The following is a 21,546-nucleotide window of genomic DNA, read 5'->3' on the forward strand; positions in this document are numbered from 1 at the left end:
TACTGGATCTGGCAGCGATCATCATAAAAAACACGCTCCCCAGTTAATATGTTTTCTAGGCATGAGTCTAATGTTGACTATCCACTGCTAAGTCTTTAACAAGTTGGAATGGAAACCTTTTATTTCCAGATATGATTTTTTTTTACTTTGTCTGGAGAATATTTTATTTGGAATTTCAGGTCAATTTTTTCACCTTTTTAGGGTTTCTGGAATATAACAAACCTTTCAATAATCACATTAAGTTCACAATTACGTGGCTAATTTTTAATTATAATTTTATTTTAATTAAAAGGGATTTTCCAGTTTATAAAATTAAATTCACATACATTAAATTTAAATAATTTCTTATTGATAACCTTTAATAATTTCCTGCTTCTTTTCTGTAAATAATTGTTCTCCTTTATAATGAATATTAAGAATTTTTTATGCAGACCTTTTTCCACAGCTGATTGATTGCATTCATATTTACATTTTTATCAGTTTATATTGTAAATCTTCCTTGCATTGCTTCACTTACAATTTGGTATTTTATTACTGCCGTTTTTTTTATCAAACAATGATGACCTTAAAATGAAGCTAGAATGAGGAAGCCAAGGAAACATTTTTGCCAGTTCAAATGATAAAATGTGTTTACGTATCTTAACGCTGTAAGGAAAAAACTCAGAAAATAGTTTCCTTTTTAGGACTGTTGATTATCACTTAGGGTAATAATTCATCCTGTGCGTGCTGATCAGGCTAATCTTTGAATACGGCATTCAGCATTACTTACACACAGCTGTAGACATTGATAAAACATAGTGAGCTACAGGCATTGACGGTGGTTAATGGTTAATTTAGCTGTTGGTAAACTTTCATTATGCTTTCCTCCTGCAAGCATCTTCTTCTACTGAGCTTGTCTAAATTCAGGATCTCTCTGAATACTGATCTCAAGAACAGAATTTACTCATTATAGGATTAGGACTAAGTGATAGGACGAGAGGAAACGGCCTCAAGCTGCGCCAGGGGAAGTTTAGGTTGGATATTAGGAAAAACTTCTTCACCGAGAGGGTGATCAAGCATTGGACCAGGCTGCCCGGGGAAGTGGTTGAGTCTCCATCCCTGGACGTATTTAAAAGATGGGTAGACGTGGTGCTCAAGGACATGGTTTAGTGGTGGACTTGGCAGTGCTAGGTTAACAGTTGGACTCGATGATCTTAAGGGTCTTTTCCAACCTTAATGATTCTATGTATTCTGCCTATAACTTTCTCCTTTTATTAGATAGGTTTTGTCTCACCATTGGAAAAAAACTGAAAGCAGTGATGTGGCTGATACTAGTGTATTTATTACTTCCATTTCATTAGAAGATCAAAGACATTAAAATATAGACCTATTTCAAAGCAGGGCTGTTGATAACAGCCAAGCAGGTGGTTAGGAAGACTTTGAAAGGGCAAGAATAATGCAAGTTTGTTTTTGAAAAGCCTGACCAACCAACATGTATGGTGGCACTGCTGCCCGATTACCTTTAATCTAGACTTCACTTTCTCTAGGCATTGCAGAAGAAATATACTAAGGACAGACTTGGAATAAAAGGAGGGAGATGGGTTTTTTTGGTTTTGAGGTTTTTTTGATGATGGCTAGTAAGATTTACGTAGGCTATAATAATACGGAGCAGTTTTATCACCCAGCTGTAATGTAGAATTTTCTGTTTTACATGGACTAAAATTCCAGCTGCATCACATGAGGAACAGCTCCTTTGTTCTCATCTAGAATGAGACACATTAGCATTACATGCTTTTTACATTTGAAGTCCTCATGAAGAGTTTGGCATGCACGGGGCCTTCAGACCCCTGTTTATTCACAGTGCACAGACAGGAGTTACTATAAGGAACAAGTAATTTAATGGAAAAGAGGAAAGGCAAACTGCCTTGCTCTAACTATCCACTCACTATGTGTATGCCCAGATAACTTGAAAAGAAGACAACTTTATTTGGATAACTTTATTTTGAATAACTTTTTTTTCCCCCCATACAGAAAGCATCCTCCTTAGGACCTTCCTCTATAAATGCTACCAACATGCCAGATTCCCATTGTCACCTGTCTCTATCCACCTCTGTGTCACTCAAGGATTATGTCACTCATCATTAATATAATTCTTTTATTCCACTAGTGTTTGTGGTAATCAAAATTCTGTGAAGCGTGTGGGAAGTCCATCCCAACCCTAAGGAGCTCATAGTTCATAATATCATAACTCTGTATCCAACTTATCATGACTCTTTATTTCTACTGTACTCTTTATTTAGTATTTAAATAATATAACTAAGTATTAGTAGATTAGTTCTTTTAGATCCAGTTGTGACAAATAATATGTAGGACATTAAGAATAATTATCTATTCTTTCAATGTGTCTGAAGTACTTAAGAGGCTTCTTTATGAAATTCTGCCTCACTTTATTATCCTGTGCTGAGGACTGTCCTCTCACCCGTTTGTAAGAAAGTGAAAGCATCTACACACCGTCTTACTTCAACTACTCGATATGTAACCTGAATATACTATCCTTTTATTGTATGGAGCCCTACAGATCTGTTACAGTGGATGCATTAAATGGCTTATTGAATGGGCAGATCTATGTCTGTCAGTCATAGGACAGTCTGGAGGACCGAGGACAGTAACTGTCCTCAGGAGAAGGCCCGTCTCCTATAGCAAGTGTCAGCTCAGCAGAGTTGCTTTCCTGCAGCTCATTGACTGTGTCCCAGGTCAATTTTTTAGACTATCAGTTGGTCTCGGTAACTCCCAGCCATATCTAACGACTAAGTTTGATTTCTGTGTGGAGTGTCCCGTTGGTTCTGTTTCTTTTTACTCAGACTTTCCAGCAGCTAACTTTTCTGTTTCAAGAAATCAGTTAAGCAGAACAATGGCCTCAGCCATCACTCTTCCCTCCTTCACGAATCGACTTTTGTTGGAACTTCACTGGCTCTCTAAGTATAGTCCAGTCCACAAAATCGGTCTCTGCCAGTGATAATGAAGCCCGAGCTGGGTTCTTTCCCCCAGCAGAGAGAGAGGCAGCTAAGCCTGGAAGATATCATCCGTGATATAAGCAAGCTCAACTCATTTACTGAAAGGATGTAAAGGCAGAAAAACATAGGAAAAATCAAGCTTTTATACTGAAGATGGAGAGCATCAAATATAGCAAAGACAACTCCAGCGGCATAAAGAGCCTTCACTTCCCCTTCCACTCATCACCTCAGAAATAATATCCCCCTCTAGTTATCTCAGTACGTATCTCGAGCTGAGACCTGTAGCAGAAGCCAAGCACTGAACAGTATAGAGCAGTAGTCCTTCTAGGGTGGCTAATCTTGAACCTCAGGACAGTTATCTTCCTGAAAGACCTAGAAAGGTTTGCATGATTGAAGCAGTGGCCACAGATGAGATATCTTCTGTGCAGTTCAGGGGGACATACCGTAAAATTGAAACACAGGAGTCGAGGGAAAGACTATGAAAGACAGTTGGAAAAAGAGTTAGAGACAAATGTAGAGTTTCGGAAGTAACCATGGGAGTGCGGGAAGATGGAGACAGGATGCAGCGTGGGTCAGATTCCAGCTTCCATATGAGACAGAGGGAAAAAGTTCGTGCCATTTTAGCACCCAGGATGGAAAAGGACACATTTTTGCATAGCCATTGGCATAGGCATTTGCAACTAGATATAGGTCCATAAAACCACCCATTTCAGAGCCAGGCAACGTCAACAGGAGCTTTCTCAGTGATCTCAGGGTTTCCATAGCTGGCTGTGTGGGCAGAATGCTGTTCAAAGCTTTAGATCCCATTCTGACAGCAAAACTGTCCAGGATGCTCACTGTCCCTGGGCCTCACTACTGCATGGATATAGTTGGAGGATAGTCAGTGGTGCATATGATGGTTCAAATCGCTAAGAGGATTTAACATTGGAAGACAGAGATTGAATCCAAGGTCACCGAGGCTGTCACGTGTTGGCCGATGCTTGCAAATATAGCAGAGAACCTACCACATGCCTCTAATCACAGTTTTGAGTCATTTAAGGATATCGGTTATTACCACTACCCAGAAAATTAAAGTCATACTACAGTCATTTCAGACCAGCCTTATAACTGGTCTGTCATCATGAAGGGCAGAAAGAAATCAAGTATCTACTTTGGTAGCATTCTTGCCAGATAAGTAGCAATTAATTAAAGAGAAATCTTTCCATATTTTCGCAACAGCTTCATCCTTTGCATGCTTTCAGGCTTCACGTTTGAGCCAATGAAGTCCTGCTTCATCAGGATTGCTGTATGTTTTTAAGTTTAAATTTATGTGCTCTTTTCTGGGCCTGGGTCTGGCATGGTACAGTTTACCCATCAGACAGCTTGAATTATTCCGTATTTGACCTTGCATATCTCCTGGCATGACAAATATGAGAAAAACTTGAACTCTTCACGTAGCTACCTTCCCAGTTTGGAAATCCACCCAATAAGGTCATGCTTCCTCAGCTGGGCATGTAGTACAGGTGGAAGCGGTGGCTTTTATGACCATCGTACATCTAGCAGAAGAACAGTGAAGGCTGACGTTAGCTCTGCAGGGGCACCCTGGCATTCTCCTTGAAAGTCTGTCAGATTGGTACCAGTAAGCAGGAGGAAAAGGCTTCAGATCAAGTCACCTGGGGACACGTCTTTCATGGTACAGCTACAGCCTTCACGATAAATACATAGCCCAGAAAGCCCATAAGAAAGGAAGTTTAAAGAAAACTAACTACTGACAGTCATCAGAATTTCTGGAGTGCATTTTAAAAATATGCCTTTCCTCATCTATTGGTCTGTTCTTTGAAAACAGACACATAGTTGGTAACAGTAAGTAGCTACCTGACATTAAAGCAGCAGTGGCTGCAAGACAGCAGTTACTGGGGTCAGTAGCTGTCGCTTATTACCCCCGGCTGCCTGAGGGTTAAGTGAAACGCATTTACAGAGCTGTGCCTGGAGCAACCCTGCAATTGCAACTCTAAATTCATTCAAATGAACTGATAAGGGCTTCCCATAGCTTTGATTAAATTAGGTCACATAATCTGAATAGGTAACGAGCGGCCAGGGTCCTGAGGGCACTAATAAGCCTTAATGGCCTCCTCTGAGTCTCGCCCACCCCTGCCCGCAGCCCCGGACCCCATTCCAGGTGCTGGGGCATCAGTCCCTGCCACAGCAACACCACAGCAGGGCTGGTCTCCAGCTCCCCACAGCCCTGCCCTGCCCTGGGCCCTGCCGAGGCAGGCCCACCTGTGGGCGACATCCTGGCCCTGCTCCTGGCTGGGGTGGTGGGACAGGCCCTGGCTGCCGGGCCCTGCCCTGCTGTCCCCGTGGGGAGCCCCGGCTGCTGCGGCCAGCTCTTCTGGGTCCTGGCACCAGCAAGGCCGCGTAAACACTTCAGCAGCTCACCTCGCCATAACTGAAGTAAGTCCTGTTTAGTGCTTTCCATGGAGGTTAAGATAGTGGGAAAGAGCGGGACCGTGGGCAGTTCTGTATCAGAAACAACTGCGAGTCTCTCTCTCTCTCTCTCCTGCAGCCGTGTCTCTACTTGGTAGCTGGTAGGATATCTGTCCCGCGTGGTCGTAGGGTATTCTGGATGTCTGCATCCAGACAGTCGTTCTCCATTTTGCTCTGGTGTACCTTTTAGCTGAGGTCTGTTGCCAATCCTGTATTTTCATTCCCAAGGCTTGCAGATGTGGGAAACTTGCCCACCCTTCCCGACCTCCCTGCTTTTATAGCATTTTACTGGTTCTGTGTAAATGTACTAAAAGAAGGAACCTCATCCACTGCTTGGACCACAGAGGTCCCCTAAATCCTCATAGCATTGCTCTCACCATGGGCAGGAGGTTTGACTGAAGGTGAGGACAGTGCTCTCGTAATAACTCTGAGAACGTGGTGAACTCAAGAGGGAAGCTGCGCATCCTCCATTCTGTGCAGGAAAAAAAAACCTTCCTGCATTTGTCTACTGTGTCCTTCTTGCACAGAAGAAATAACTTTGCTCATGATAAATCAGTTGGTGTAAAACTCTTTGCATATAGGATTGAAATGTCAGTTAACTTCTCTGTTTAGGTAACAAAGATGTACCAAAAGACCAGGGTACATCAAGGTTAGGGAAGAGCATCCTCTCATCCTCTTCGCCAGGTCTCAGAAGTAATGTCAGAGATGGAAAGGAGGGAACAGTACTGTTCAAGTTACACATTTTTGACTGTAGTGACTTTGTCTGCTAAATCTATTATTTAACTTACCACCGGATCTTTCCATGTTTCTATTTCACAGAAGTCTGCTGTCTCAAAAACCGTCTCTTCATAGAAGTGATTATTATATGCATACCCCTGAATTATTTTTTTTTAAATACATGTATTTGTTGAGGAAGAGTGCCTAGCTGAACCACCTTAGTAAACAGCTGAAACAGGGCTTTGAATAGCAGTTTCATGCAAAGGTCTTAACATGGATGTGGAAGTCCAGATCTCCATAGTCTATTGTTCTTGCAATGCTAAAAATAAGTTACGTACAAATCACTGTATGAAAAGCTTTGTCAGAGCATCATGTTTATTCCAGTCCCACAGGCTCATAGATAAAAGATCTTGGACTCTCATACTGCATCTCATGACACCACTCTTGACTCAAGCCTTATACAGAGTATCATTAATTATTAGAGTATGACTCCAGAAAACCTTGTTAGTTAGTTTAACAATTCCTGACTTTAAATGGTTTAGGGTTTTTCTGAATATTCAAATTTGCAGTCAAATACCAGTGTATTTCTTTGGCTTGTTTGGCCATTTTTTCTGATGCATCAGTTACTTCAAATTAAACTTTTTCATGACCAAAACTTCTGAGCGTCCACATTTTAATTTTGCTGGTAGGCAGCACAGGTAAAAGATGCCTTTTACAGAGAATGTGGTAATCAGACAAAAATTAGCCTGTAATACCTGATGTGATGAGATAAGTTATCACTGAGTCAGAACAGTACAGGATGTGGCTGCCCAAAGAGGCAAGAACCAGAGCCAGTGAGTGAAAACCTGTACTTGAAGCTGAACTGATGATTTCTTACACCGTTTTGTATTTAGCAGTACAGTAGTACTGGGCACATGCAGTAGTACTTTTCCATGTGAACGAAACAGAAGAGCTGTTACAAAGAAAAGATCAACTGCATGAAGAAAGTATAGACTGAGTAGTACTGAGCCTATCTTCTAAACATGCACCTTTCATTATTTTTATGCAATAGCTGTAATGACAAGTAATGTTTTGGCCTGAGTTTGCTAAAATAAAAATTTGTGGGAGGTGTAGAATATTTTTACACATATTTCATTGCCACTTGAAATACGCTTTTTTTCTTCATGTGAAATACCATGTACAATAAGCATTGCTTTTTTACTTAATTTTCAAAAGTTATGTGAAGTTCATCATTTTTGGAGCCTATAATTTTGTTTTATGCAGAGTTGTGGTGTTTCCTTGAAGCTATATTATGATATCTTTTTTATTATTTTTGCGTTTAGAATTTCCTTTTGGTGTATGCTTAGAATTTCAAAGGTTAATAAAGGAAATCTCCTGTTCTGTTTATTTTACTCTCTGTGTACCATGGTCACTGACACAGTCTCTTAAAAGAGGTATCTAGCAGCTAATTGATGCTGAGCAGAGCAACAAGAGAAATCAAAGATTCTGTTGTCATCCACTGAACTGTCAATTTATATTTTTATGCATGAGGACTTGCAAAGAATGGTTGTGAAAATGGGTCACTAATTGCCTGTTTAATAGAAGTTCCAGGTGGGAGACATTTGGGAGACTATCAGAGTAAACAGATTGTGCTTTTGGGTCAAAAAGCTTGGCTCTCTTAGTTGCTTAGGTATAAATTAACTAGGCTTCCTGGGGTGGTGGTGGGAAATCCCAAATAGTAAAAAGGGTAAACAAGAGATGAAAATTATTTCCCAAGAAGTTCAGAACTATTTTCAGTGCAACAGCTTTTTTATGGGACCATAGACTGTTCTATCCATTTTTGAGAGGGAAAAAGAGAAGTAAATATTGCAAGTTCAGCTGCATGAACCTGCTCCATGCAGGATCAGCATAGATCCGTTCTGGGAGGGAGGAGGCAGGAGCACACAGCCAAAATGGAGGCAGGGACCAGACAGACAAACTGTCCCCTTGAGAGGCAACTGGCTGGTAGGTCAGCTGCATCTGAAGGGTAGGTGCTCCTCTGTGGAATGATTTTGCATGCCCAGCCTTCAGAAGCAAATTGGCATCATGATATTTTCTTCCAGATGATAGAGATAATGGTTTACACACCACATGAGTGCAAGATTGACAGTGATTCGTTTTCTGATCTTCGTATGTACAAAATAACCAACGGCAAAATTAAAAATTTAGCATGTTTGATGCAGCTATTTTTGGAGAAGACCTTTTCCTACAAAACACCACCTTCCTCTCCTGCTGAAAAGAATATAATACAACGGTGTTCAATTTCTTTTGGGGCTTACGTGGTGATTCATCGTAAGCAAGAAAGAATTGCACTTGGGGATCTTTTCGTTCTTAAGATTGTGCTTACGTGCACTTTATATATATTTTACTTGTAGTAGTTGAATGTGGTCTATGTCTACCCATTTTACATGAAAAGGTCCATTCTTCTGCTGTTTCCTTTTGGTAACTCTTCCATCCCAGCAGGCTACTCAGTAGAGTATGTGTGGCTGCTTTTTAGCATGAGGTGCAAAAGTTACATTTTGTATCAAAATATCCTCACATCCTCCATGCTCCTATAAAAAGAGGGGTTTTATCTCAGTCAGTCATACAGTACCCAGTCATAGTTCAGTAGGAATAATGTGCCTAATGGTTCCTGAGGTTGGCAATAACTTTCAGGAGCATTATACATCATTACAACAGGGTGACATAGTGAAGCTTAATAGGCACGACAACATCCTTTTGTTTTCATGTTTCCGTGAACACTCAGTTCTGTGACAGGTGGTCGAGAAAAACTATTCCTGTGTAAATTTACCCAATTATATTTGTGTACCAGCCCTGAAAAAGCATTAATATATTAACCATTAAAAGTAGCTGACAGTCTTTGGAGAAAAGTTTTACCGTGTCTATGTGAATAGGGGATTTGACTCATATGTTGTATTTTAGAGAAATTACAAATATTATATTTAGTTAATGCATGCAAATGTGATAAAATATACATTTGCCATTGCATATTCAACATATTCTATTTCATTATATTCTATTAATGTTTTCACAACAGCGATGAGTGAGAGGAAGGACATCATTAATTTTTAGGTGAGCATTTTGTTTTGTGAACATTGGCAATGCAAAAAGTTTTGATAGTTTTATTGAAAAACAATAGTTTGAAATCCTAAATACAAAATTGTCTTTGCTGATCGTTACTGCTTATCTCTAATGTGTATTCATATCATGGGAGTTTCCAGTGTGAACAAATACAGAGTATACAATTGAAGGCAGCACTTTAAACAAGAAATAAGGATGTTTAACTTAGTGATTAAAAATGGAAATGTTATTATTGAGAGTCCATTCTTCTGAAATTTTCTGATGTTTTTTATAGCCCAGAAAACTATGGGCTCTTTCAGATTAATCAAAACTTTCTTTATTCATATTTTGTGGTTGTAGGCTTTGGCTCCAAATTCAGCCTACCTATTCATCCAAGATTTGGAAGACATTTCTGTAGAATGTATTATAGCTACAGAGACTCAAACGGAGTCAACTCGTAATATAAAAGGGCCTCTTTACCATTTCTGAATTGGGTGGGCAAGAAAATAAATAAAAATAAAATAGTGCCTTGAGACTGGAAAGCATTTTTAAGATTTTTTTAAAAACTTCTAAATAAGTGTATCTCCAAGGTAAATAGACTGCTATGGAATCTATTACTCAGAGGCAATTTCACTTTATTATACACTTTAACCTTGTCTTTGCCAGTCCTGAACCTTTGGTATGTAATGAAAATGTCTACCAGGAGTATAAATAAATTTTATATAGTAGCTGCCATAGCAAAGGTGTTGAAAGTACTGCATAAAATGAAATGGTAAGATTTGTAAGGATATTAGAACTAAGTACTATAGAATAGGCAAGTTGTTTATAGTAGATGAGAAGAAATTATCTATTGCATAACGAAAAAATGCCGTTTTCAAAGGACACTTGAAGCACCTGCATGTAGTTGAGCTGTCTTTGAATTTACTCAGCAGCGTCTTACTGACATGGTCACTTGTTACACTTACCATGCAAGCAATTATCCTTTTATATTTTAGGAGCACTCAGACACGAAAAAACTTATTTGTATCTGGCCCTTCATTTTATTCAGTTCAGTATCTATTCAGTACTCATCATTAGCGATAAAGTAAATAGTAATAACTTCTACTTTGAGTTTTCTCAAATCTGCAAGCCCCAAATATAATTTTCTGTGGTTGTTGCCACTCACTGCAAGGGTACAATGAGTTGCTCTGAGGTGGGCACCCCGCTCCCAGAATGGGGGCATGTGCAGAGACACTTGGCTTCACAGGCTCAGCTTGGGTCCAGCCGGGCTGAGCCGTCGCTGCAGTCGCTGCAGTCGCTGCAGGCAGAGTCAGTGGCAGCGCCGTACTTCGAAAGAGTTGAGGAAAAAGCAGAAACAGCAGCAACCCCAACAGGGGGATGAAGAAGAGGCAGAGACAGCTGCAGCAGCAGCTGCTGCCTGGCAAGAGCGGGAGGAGAAGGGAAGCAGCAAGAACAGCAGTAAGTGCAGGATGGGATGAAGGGAGGAAAAAAGTGTCAGTTAAAGCTCTAGACTGGAGACATTGAGAAGTTAAGGCAGCAGAAGCCTTCCTGGCTTTTTCTAGGTGTCCTTGGCTGATCTCCATCCCAGGGCTGCCTTCTGCTGCGAGCAAGTCCGTTGCATGGCCTGTGAACGATTTCTTTAGGTGAATGTACCATGGTTTGGGAAGCCCTGGTCTAGTTGCCTGTAAGAGTGCAAGAGATGAGTTGTATGGCCTTGCCAAAATGGAGGGATCTTCACTAACTGAGAAACACAGTCCCTGGGCAACGTAATCATCAGAAACTGAAGTATTTGTGAGGGGTGTGTGCTTCCAGAGATAGGCAACAGGTGATTAGAACATTTTCAGGATTGCAGTTCCAGACCTGGGTTCCCAGGGCACGTTTAGTCTCATTTAGCTGTGTCCACCTTACAGATAAGCATGTAATGAAGAATCCCACACCTCGTTTCTGCCTGAAACACTGAGTGCATTTCTGTAGGATTTTAGATACTACTCTGGAAGCCAAGTGTTGCAGTATCAGGCCCTGGAACACAAAGCTCCTGGATGCCAAAGCCCTTGTTATTGAAACAGACCTTAAGAAATATCTCTGTGGTTACACAAGCCTTCTGTAACAGAATCAGAAATGCAATAAAAAAAAAAATTGTGTGGTGGTTTGTTTTTTTTTTCCTAACCTGCACTAATTCTCAGGACATTGATTTGTCCAGTTCCCATGAAAACTTAAGAATCTTTTAAATAAATTGAACACTACTTTTGAAAGATTATCTATCTGCTGCAGTGTGCGGCAATAGACAAAAGAAGTATTGTCCTCCCATGAGACACAAATAGGTAGGGTAGCACCGAGTTAGTGACTGAGGAGGAGGACTGTGGGTGGAGTGGTATCATGTGTCTGTTTCTGGGCTACAAGATTTTACTGTGTCTGTTCATTACCAATAATCTGTCATAAAGTTCTAATGAATAGTTGTTGTGCCCTTAATGTAACCTGGAGGAGTCACTGTAGACATTAGAGATAACAGTGAAAAATATTGATGACTGTCCTAGTTAAATCAGTGACTCAGTAGAAAACATTTTGTTGATTTTTCTATTTGGTAGGTAGTCAGGGGATACTGCAGTCACCCTGCAGCCAACCCCCTTGCCAGCTGGCATTACAAGTGGATTAGCATAATTAATTTCAAAGTCAGTCAGCAGATTATACTGGACAATATTTTCTCCAGAGAGAAATATTAAATAATAGAAATCTTTGGACCACCTCAAGTCTTTCTATTCCATTATCTCAGCAGCTTTACAGATTTCTTTGTTTTGCATCTCACATCCCCTGGCAGTGATGGTATTTTGCCTGATGCATTAACAGATGCTGATGAGTGTAGTAGTTTGCTGAAAGCTGAACAGAAAATCTCATGCTGAGCTGGTGGGAGAGCCCCGATCTTGCAGCTGTAGGAGAAGAAAGATGCATGATTTACAGAAGAATAAGGCGCTGGCACATTTCAGACACCAGCAACAGTAGTACAATTCAGTGCAGAATTGTGATGGTGACATGTTTTTCAGACTGTCATCTGCCTTCATGTATTGTTTATTTTCATTGTGGTTTAGGAGATTCATGTTTTGTATACTGTTGCATATATCTAGAATACCGGACTATGTATTTCTGCATGCCTCAGTAATTGAGCCTGCTTGGCAAAAAAGCCATAAAGGTGAATGGAAGGTCACATGTGGGGACTCTTTCTGAGTTGGGCAGTTCTCCTTGGCCTTCCCAGGTAGTCTGAGAACATGTCCTGAAAGTTTGCTTCTATTCCAAAAATGCCTTTTTTTTTTTTTTTTTTTTTTTTTTTTTTTTTTTTTGAGTAATACAGCCTTTTTTCCTATAATTGTCTTCCTTAAAACTGAACTCTATGGTATTTGATTCTTCTAAAATCACCTTTCCTTCAGTATGGGCTGGATGATGCACTGTATCTATGGTCATGTTTGTATTGCCTGGTAGTATTCTAACAAGAAAGTACATCATGTAGCTAAATAGAGCTCCTTGGTTATGTATTAGAGGAAATATCAGGTGCTTTTTAGGATTTTGAAAGAATTTATCATCAGTGTGAGCACCAAGTAACTCAGATGTAACAAATGGTTAATCCTTTTCTTTCTTGGAAAAACACTAAAGACCCTGAAGACACTCTGTCAGTATTATGTCATATGTATGCAGAGGTCTCCTTTGCATGTGAAACAAACAGTATCTCCAGCATGAAACTGGTCAGGAGACAAGTTATGTGAGTAAAAATCTAACAGAAAAATAATAGTAGAGTTGATAGAAGACATCATAGTATTGCTCTTAAGTGATGCATATTTAATATATTTTCTTTTAGGAGAAACCACTGACCAAATCTCTGCAACGAGGAGAAGACCCCCAATTTGATCAAGTAAGACACTTGAAATTATATTATTTCCATTCCTCAGACTGTAAAACAAATACTTGGAAGGCGGTCTAGTGTCATTATACTATCATTGAATACTGCAAAAGCAGTATCTCTCAGTTTACTTTAATAGAATGATAAGTGCTTTGCCTAACCATTCTTGGTTTTAAATTAGGAGGATTTTTCCACTGTTTTCAAGCTCAGTATTTTTTTGCCGTGGAACTTCTTGCTTTTTACAGTGTATTAGGCACATGTATTATTTCCTGTCTCTTTCCCGTGATGGAGGTTTCGAAGCAAACTTTGTATCTTTTCAGAATATCTGTTTTTGGAAACAGACGCATGGCCCCCAGTCTTTCTTGCATGGGCTTTCTCTTATGGTTAGTATGAGGGCCTTTAGAATCATTGTAATTGCCGTCAGTCTCATCAGTCTATTTTGTCTCAGTAGCTGTGACCCAACATGACTTATGTGTATGCTGCACTTCACATAGGCTGAGCTAACCTGTTGTATCTAAAATTAAGCATAAATTCAGTTGTCAGGATAAATGCCTATATATGACAAAGTAAATAATAATTAGAGAAAAATGGCTTGCAGGGAAAAAGAATTAAAAATTAAAATAGAAGTTATATCATGAATTAGATTTCATTTAATAATACATTAAAATTGTAATTAATAAAATGAAATTTATATCTGGCATTAGATTAATGAATTGATTATGTAAGGGACATGGGACAAGTATGAAAATAAAGCCAACAGCAATATACACACTTTTTAATGATGTTATAAGAGAATTCATTTTTGTCAGCAGTTTGTTTCTTAAAAAAAAAAAGCATCTAGAAAAAATCCTACCTAAGCAACCTATTTTGAAATAAAGACAGGTAGGTGCTAAAGAGTTTAAGTTGCATAAAGGATGCCAAAATTCACAAAACTCACTCCCAACAAAGAGGAGGGATAAACTCAAGGTGTATCAATCATAAGCAACAACGTTATTTGCTGCTCCACCGTTCCTGCCTCAGCTGCCATTGCTGTCACCATTGCTGCTGATTCCATGGTTGCCTGCACCACTGTGCTGCCAGCAGTTCCAGAAACACAGGACAGAAAGACACAGAAGCAGCAGCAGCAACAGCAACAACTCTGAAAGCAGCTCTGGCTAATGCCTTAAGCTGCAGGCACCATATTGATTAGCTTAACTTCACAACGAGAGATAGGTATGGGTGGAACTTCAGAACCTCAAATTAATTTAACACATTTATTGTTTTCTGGGACATGAGATACGTTGCACCAGAAGCAAAGATGCCTTGTGAGACCCCACTGGCGTTCACAAAGGCTCACCTCATAATTTTAGCTTGACAAAGTGATGCTCTCTAGGTTGTTCTGTAGCTGCTTTTTGGGGAGAGGTAGCCAGCTCGGAGGGCTGTTCAGAGCAGGAGGCGAACGGCAGGACTTCTGCGTTGCACTGGGGAGCTGCCTGTCTGCCTCGCTGACCACAGGGAGACCCCGCAGGGGAGCCAACCACTGTAGGTTAAAGGAGGCTACTTTGTGAGTACTCCCTAGCTGCCTAATGAAATTTTTTGTGGTATTCTGACCTTGATTTTATATATTTTTTTTTTTTTTTTTTTTCCTTCCTGTGGGAAGAGTGTCACAAATAAATGGGAAGAAAAACAAATTAAGCCACCCATATGCAAACCTTGTGATACTGCTTCTGCAGTGTATTAAACAAACACATAATGGGTGGCTGTGATTTGATTAAATATTCATGGTTAAGCAAATGGTGGCTCTTTACAAGGAAGCATTGGAAGACTTATGCTTCTCCTAGTTATTGGTAAGTAGACAGATCAATTAATGAGAACAGCGAATGCTTCCTAGAGTGAAGCAACTATATATTTCCTACTGTAGCAATTTACACTGAATGCTGGGGGGGGGGGGGGGGGGAACAGATGCAGACAAAAAACAAAGGCAAATTTTGTTATACACAACATTTGTGTATATCTCTAACGGCATATCTGGCGTCCTACCTGTGCGTAGAGTTGATAGAGAAGTATAGAGCTGAGATTGCCTTAGATGTCCTGTCAGAAAACCTTGTTTTCAGTTCCTTGAAGTTTTCCAAACAAACTATTCAGACTGAAATTTTCAGACTATCTGTCTGCCTCAGCTTGAGTTGCTGGGAATGTTTCCCTTTTCAGGTTTCACATTGTTTTCTGCTTGAACAGCACAATCATTTTGAGATGTTCTAGTGTTCCTGGGATTGATGTACACCTGTGACTGGGAGATGGGACCTGACATGTACCTGGCTGATGAGCCTGTTTTCAGGAACATGGTTCATACTTACTGAAATCATTTTAGTTTGGCTAGATTGTAGTTAGATTTTCATTCAAAAAATTGTAATACACAGTAGAGATTTGATAGAACTCAGGTAGAGACGAGACAGGAAAACAGAGCAAAAAGTCTTTCTTTACTTGGCATGTTTCACGCGGTAGATTAGGTCAGTACATCTCAGTATTATAAAGCTGTTTTGCAAATGATAACATGTCAGTATTATAAAGTTGTCATGAAAATATGGATAATTTTGCTGATATTAAAATGAAAGTGTGGTCTACCTGGAAAACTGTGAAGATCATGATTCTTCATGATACTAAAATCCAAGAGGGCATGTGCTTTTAAGTGAAACCATTTAAGTTTTATTTTTCAAGTTATATCTCAAATATTTAAAGAGACTATGGGATGAAGGAAGACCAGGTTGATAATCCCTTACTTCTCCCTTCCAGGTAAGGTGTGGAAAGCTTTGGTATTTATTCCTGGAACACATAAAGTCATCTAGCAAAAACAGGAAAGGCCACACATAACACTCCTGACATTTTTACTCCAGAAATGAAGGTGGAAAAGAGGGAGAGTCCCCTTGAACAAGTATTTTCAAGGCGTGTCTAATAATTTTGACTTTCAATTTTAAGACATCAAAAATGGCACACTCTCAAAAGAACCTAATTTTCTTTTTTTGACTTTATCAAAATTATCTCTAGATAATTTAGGGTCTAGAGCACAAGTCTTATGAGGAGCGGCTGAGGGAGCTGAGGTTGTTTAGTCTGGAGAAGAGGAGGCTGAGGGGAGACCTTATTGCTCTCTACAACTCCCTGAAAGGAGGTTGTAGCGAGGTGGGGGTCAGTCTCTTCTCCCAAGTAACAAGCGATAGGACAAAAGGAAACGGCCTCAAGCTGCGCCAGGGGAGGTTTAGGTTAGATATTAGGAAAAACTTCTTCACTGAAAGGGTAGTCAGGCACTGGACCAGGCTGCCCGGGGAAGTGGTTGAGTCTCCATCCCTGGAGGTATTTAAAGAACAGATAGATGTGGTGCTTGAGGACATGGTTTAGTGATGGACTTGGCAGTGTTAGGTTAACAGTTGGACTCGATGATCTTAAGGGTCTTTTCCAACCTTAATGATTCTATGATTCTATGATTCTGTGAAATTGATAGGTGATGCTGAAGTGACCAGGTCACTGGTCACTTTAAAATACCTGAGCTGCATCTTCTAATTATAAATGAAAAAGCAGCAAAAGTAAGGCATGACCTGATTTAAAATCTGTGTTTTGTAAGTTGGCTTCAGAGGTGGAAAAAAACAGCCAAAAACCCCCCTTTGCACTAAGTTACAATGAGCAGAATGGAATTTTAGCTACCCAGAGTAATCAGCATCAAGCTTAACACTGAAACCCCCAAACCATTTGAAATTATTCTGAAAGCATTGCTTACTTCCCCTAAACAGCTTTATCTCTGGCTCCCTGAGAGCGAGCATTTTTTCCTGCCCATTCTCAAACACCACTTTAGGAATGCTAAATGGTGGTGGTGGTGGATCCAGCGTCTAAGGACCGGACTGTGCAGAGGCAGAGCTGTTTCTCTCCATGTGGGTGTAGTGTCAGTGCCTCCTGTTAGGCAGACAGTACTGTCCTGTGGGCTCTGTCTGGCTGCCAGCTGCATCACCCTCCTCAAACTCATAACAGTGTCTTGAGCAATGGATGAAGTAATCTTACTTATCCTGACTTGCCGAATGTCTCACCATTAGCCTAACAAACTAGATTTCTTACACTGACTGTATTTTCCTCTTTAGGTGTGCATGCATATAAAGAAAATACATATAGGAAACAATATAGTTTTTACATATGGTTTTAAATATCTTTATAGTATATTTGAAATCATGTTTTAAAAGTTCTTGATTAGACAACTCTAGTTGCCTATTGGCAAAGAGCGTTACTGCTCCAGCATTAGCATGCTTTGTGTCCCCAATTACAGAAATGTTATTAAACATGGTACTACTGAACTATGACTTAAACTTCCTATTACAGGAAACCATAAAGTTGCAGTACATGAAAAGATCAAAAGCTAGGGTGAAAAAACCCATAATTATCCAAGAGGCTTATCCTCACCCAAGGAAACATTTTTATTAGTCTTTTCTCAGCCCTTACTAAAGTATCTTCTGTTCTTACCACGGTATATAAATGTACTACGAACTGGCAACACTGGAGGCAGAAAAAGGGCACTGTGTAATCTTGGACCAACCTGCAGACATTTTTCCATATGAAAATACAAAATGAATGTAATGTTTTGGCCGTGAAGGTGAAAACTTAACAGCAAGACTCGGTTTTCATATGAAACTGTCTATATGAGGCGCCTGTTGCAAGAGTTTCAGCATAAACTGCACAAAAATTTGTGCTCATTTTTGTTATACTACTCTCTCCTTAGAAGTGCACTAGTTTGGAGAAAGCAAAAACTAGATTGGAAAGCAAACACATTTAGTGTTTTATATACTTTTAGGAGATGGAAACAAAAAATAGGTCAAGGTTAAAAAAGGAAAATAAAAATGTAATAATAAAAAATGTGGAAAATACAAATATAAATAATAAGATGCTAAGCAACACACTAATGATTAAGTGTCCCTTTTTCATAACAGCCTAAATGTGGTAAATGGCATGCTGATAGTTATTTCCATCCAATATTATATTTGTTAGAGGTAGTAAGGAAATAATGGTGTCATCATCATTGCAGTAGCACTGCAGTTGGCCCCTTTCGTGTTTTCCCTTTCCCTGTGTTTTATGCATTGTCCGTCTTCTCCAGCAGAAGGGCACATGGTAGAGGAAGTGTAAGAAGTGATGGTGGGGGGGTCGTAGAACAACCATTGACTCCTGATCAGAGGTTTGGGTTGAAGCAGTGTGTAAGGAAGTAAATCTGAAGGCAAAATTAAAGGTAACACGTTCAGAACTGAACTTGCTGAATGCTAGAAATAAATGGGTTTTCATGTAAACTGTTATCCCGGCAGTAAAATAGCTATAAACATTGCTAATGTATAAGCAAGCTAGGTGAAATTACCCATCTACAAAATCGTGGTATAAAAAAATCCTGTTTCTTTACTCACAAAACCAAGGCCGTAAATGAAAACTAGGGAGTCCAACTTAGTAGTTACCGGTTTTAACAGTTCCCAGGGACATTTAACTTCATAGCACCATCCGAAAAAATGCTTAGAACAGAGATGTGAATGAAAGGAGATCTACACAAACACAGCTGCACTACTTGCTCCTAATGTTTCATTTTACAGAGTTTTCAATTAGAAATCTATCATTAGCAGAAAAAAAGGTTTTTGTCTCAAACGGTCTAACAGAATTAGAGCATGTAGCTGGTTTGATTAGAGCTTAGTGCAGTTTGTCTTTCCACCTTCCCCCTGCCCCAATCTAGAGTGTTTGGAATAAGAATTGTTGACTTTATCTCCTTAATTTCATATGTTGCATGTGAAATCCCGATCTTAATGTGGTCCTGGAGAGTTTTGCTGTTCAAGGAGCAAGGATTTCATTGCAGCTGTTATTTTCCTTGAATCTGTATTGTTTGTAGTTATGGGGCTTTGTTATAGACATGCATGAAGTGGAAAAAACGCTGAATGAAGGGAAGACATTATTGCATGGCTATGGGTATCCTAAATATAGCTAAGACAATGTTTATCAAATTCTGCTTTCAGTAGCATTGATAGAAACTGTAAAATCTCACTCCTAATGTCCATTATTTGGAATCTACACAACAATTTGAAGACAGAATATGCAGACACTGTGCAAATAATAGATTTACAAAAAATAAACCAACACTCTGCAAAAATGAAGTACTGCAATTCTGCATTATTAAAATGGCAATAAAATACACATTTAACGTACATACTGACATATGTGGTACATGAAAAAAATGCAGAGCCAAGAAGTTACTGATATTGTTGGAAATTGAATGCAGTTTTGAATATATTTGCTGTTAAAGCACATAGAAATTCATATGTGAAATAAAAATAATCAGCATCTATCTGCTGTTAGTGGAAACATTTTTTATATCTGTATTTTGACAATATAGCAAGACTTTTATGAAAGTGTATAAATTGTAGCAAACTATCTGGGCAGAATTTCATTAAATTTACTCTTACGTATTAGTCCAAAATAAATATTAAGCATTTACATAAAGTATATTTAATGTTCTGTGAACACAAGTTTTAAACAGCTCCCTACTTGTGCAGCTTTCTTATCCTTAAGCTATACAGTAGGTAGTTCATTTATGATGGAAGAACATGATCATTTGTCCAACAAGGACATATTTGTACATCTGTGCACTCCCTTTCAGGAGCAGCACAGAGCTAGAATTCATCTCACTCCTGGACTTACTTCCAGTAAATGAAAGGGTTGAGTAACCAACGCGCTGGCTAGACTTCCCTCCCTTCCTGTTCCCTGAGAGCCAGGTCTTTGCCCAGTCCACCCTTCCTTCCTGTCTTAAAAGTGCAATGACAGAAAGATTAAAAAAAAAGCTATATTGACCTTTTATCCCTACTAAAGACACACACTAAATTCAGCAGAGAAAGTATGGCTTGAGAAGATTTAACAGGAATCACTTTGACTTTTTGTGGCGAGTGAAAGCTGGGATTTAGAGAGCAGCATTGATACATATGTTGGTGAACGTGCAGTAAGACCTGATTGAAACAACTTTTCACTTACAGTTAAATACTGTGATCTCTTAAAAGTTATTTAAGTCTCTTCTAGCCTTCCCCACCAAACCCTTTTTCACTGCATCTCATATTTAACAACTGGTGTTAAGCCAGCTTCAGAAAAACTTTTGGGAAACAACAGTGAAGCAATTGAAATGTCTAAGCGCCCTGAGTTGGTAGTGAATAGTTTGCACTGACACTAGGTGATTCACGTCTTCTAAGTATTTATCTGACTGAAGTCTTTCGCTTGAAGGCTTTGGTATAATTGAGCCTGGGCTGCTGTAGTAATTCTTCATGAAAGGCCTGTTGTCACTGCTGCAAGCAGTGCCTTCATGCCATCTTCCACAGCAACTTGTTTCATATTTCAGGTAATAAAACATATTGGAAACACTGGATTGAAAGCTTTCCTAAAATAGTACTTTTATAGAAACTTTTATTTTTACAGGGGCAGTTGTTATAGCTTTCTAATGCTCTATGTTTAATTTTTGGCCATAACACCTGAATCCCGTCAAAACAATAATATGTTATCCTCAAAGTGTCTCATTAACTTTAGACCACAACATCACTGTGAATTAGTTAAATTCTGAGCCTGAAAAGCTGCAAAAGAGATCAGAGCTTTGATCTAAATTAACTGTCATCCACAAAAGTTGTCATTTAAGGCTTTAGTAACATTTGGGAATTGTATGTAAGGTGCTCGGTCTCCCAGTTTTGCTCTTGTCTTAGTCACAGACTTCACACAAGCTTGGTCTTATACAAGATATTAAACTCTACTGTTGTTATTCCCCAAGCACTGAAACGTGCTGGTTTAAGTTTAAGCAGGTGGATAAACCTGACAGTTAATGACATAGGCAGTGTACTTGATGTGAAGTACATACTTCAGCACTTTGCTCCTGCTACTTAGCACTTTGTAGGATCAAGCCCTGCATGATCTTGAGGTGATCACAAATCTCCAGATCAGTAATTTATTCCTATTTTAAATAGTTGTTTTCTGTTTTCTTAGAATATACACAAATGCTGTACCTGTGAACATTCAGTCGCAATACATATATAATCCTCTTGTATATTAATGGGGTTTTTTTTCACCCTAGCTTTTGATCTTTTCACGTTTTGCAGCTTTATGGTTTCCTGTAATAGGAAGTTTAAGTCATAGTTCAGTAGTAACATGTTTGGTAACATTTCTGCAGTTGGTGACAAACTTTATACTGAGTGAGCAGTAATCTTCTTTTCCAGTATGCTATTTGGGCTGTTTAATCAGGAACTTTTAAGGAATAAGTTTAAACTATGTTTTACTTATTTGTGCACTCAAACACACGTGAAACTGTAAATATTTTCCTATATATAAAAGAGAAATCTAAATTATCGTGTGCATCAGCCTAATAGTAAGATGGACGCATTGGCACGTTTAGTAGGT

The 21,546-nt window shown here is 39.2% G+C and overlaps 1 protein-coding gene across 1 annotated transcript in view; it reads left to right on the forward strand.

The window, feature by feature from the left end:
* Positions 1 to 21,546, forward strand: part of FRY (FRY microtubule binding protein) — a gene marked incomplete at its 5' end in the record, with an annotated part of 202,829 nt that overhangs the window by 61,345 nt on the left and 119,938 nt on the right. The window contains one exon of the mRNA XM_082304133.1: positions 13,099 to 13,152. Within this exon, the coding sequence (XP_082160259.1) occupies positions 13,099 to 13,152 (54 nt within the window). The remainder of the gene's footprint in view (positions 1 to 13,098; positions 13,153 to 21,546) is intronic.

This window comes from Platalea leucorodia, assembly GCF_965183815.1.
Source record: "Platalea leucorodia genome assembly, chromosome: 2".
In the NCBI taxonomy this organism is placed as follows: Eukaryota; Metazoa; Chordata; class Aves; order Pelecaniformes; family Threskiornithidae; genus Platalea; species Platalea leucorodia.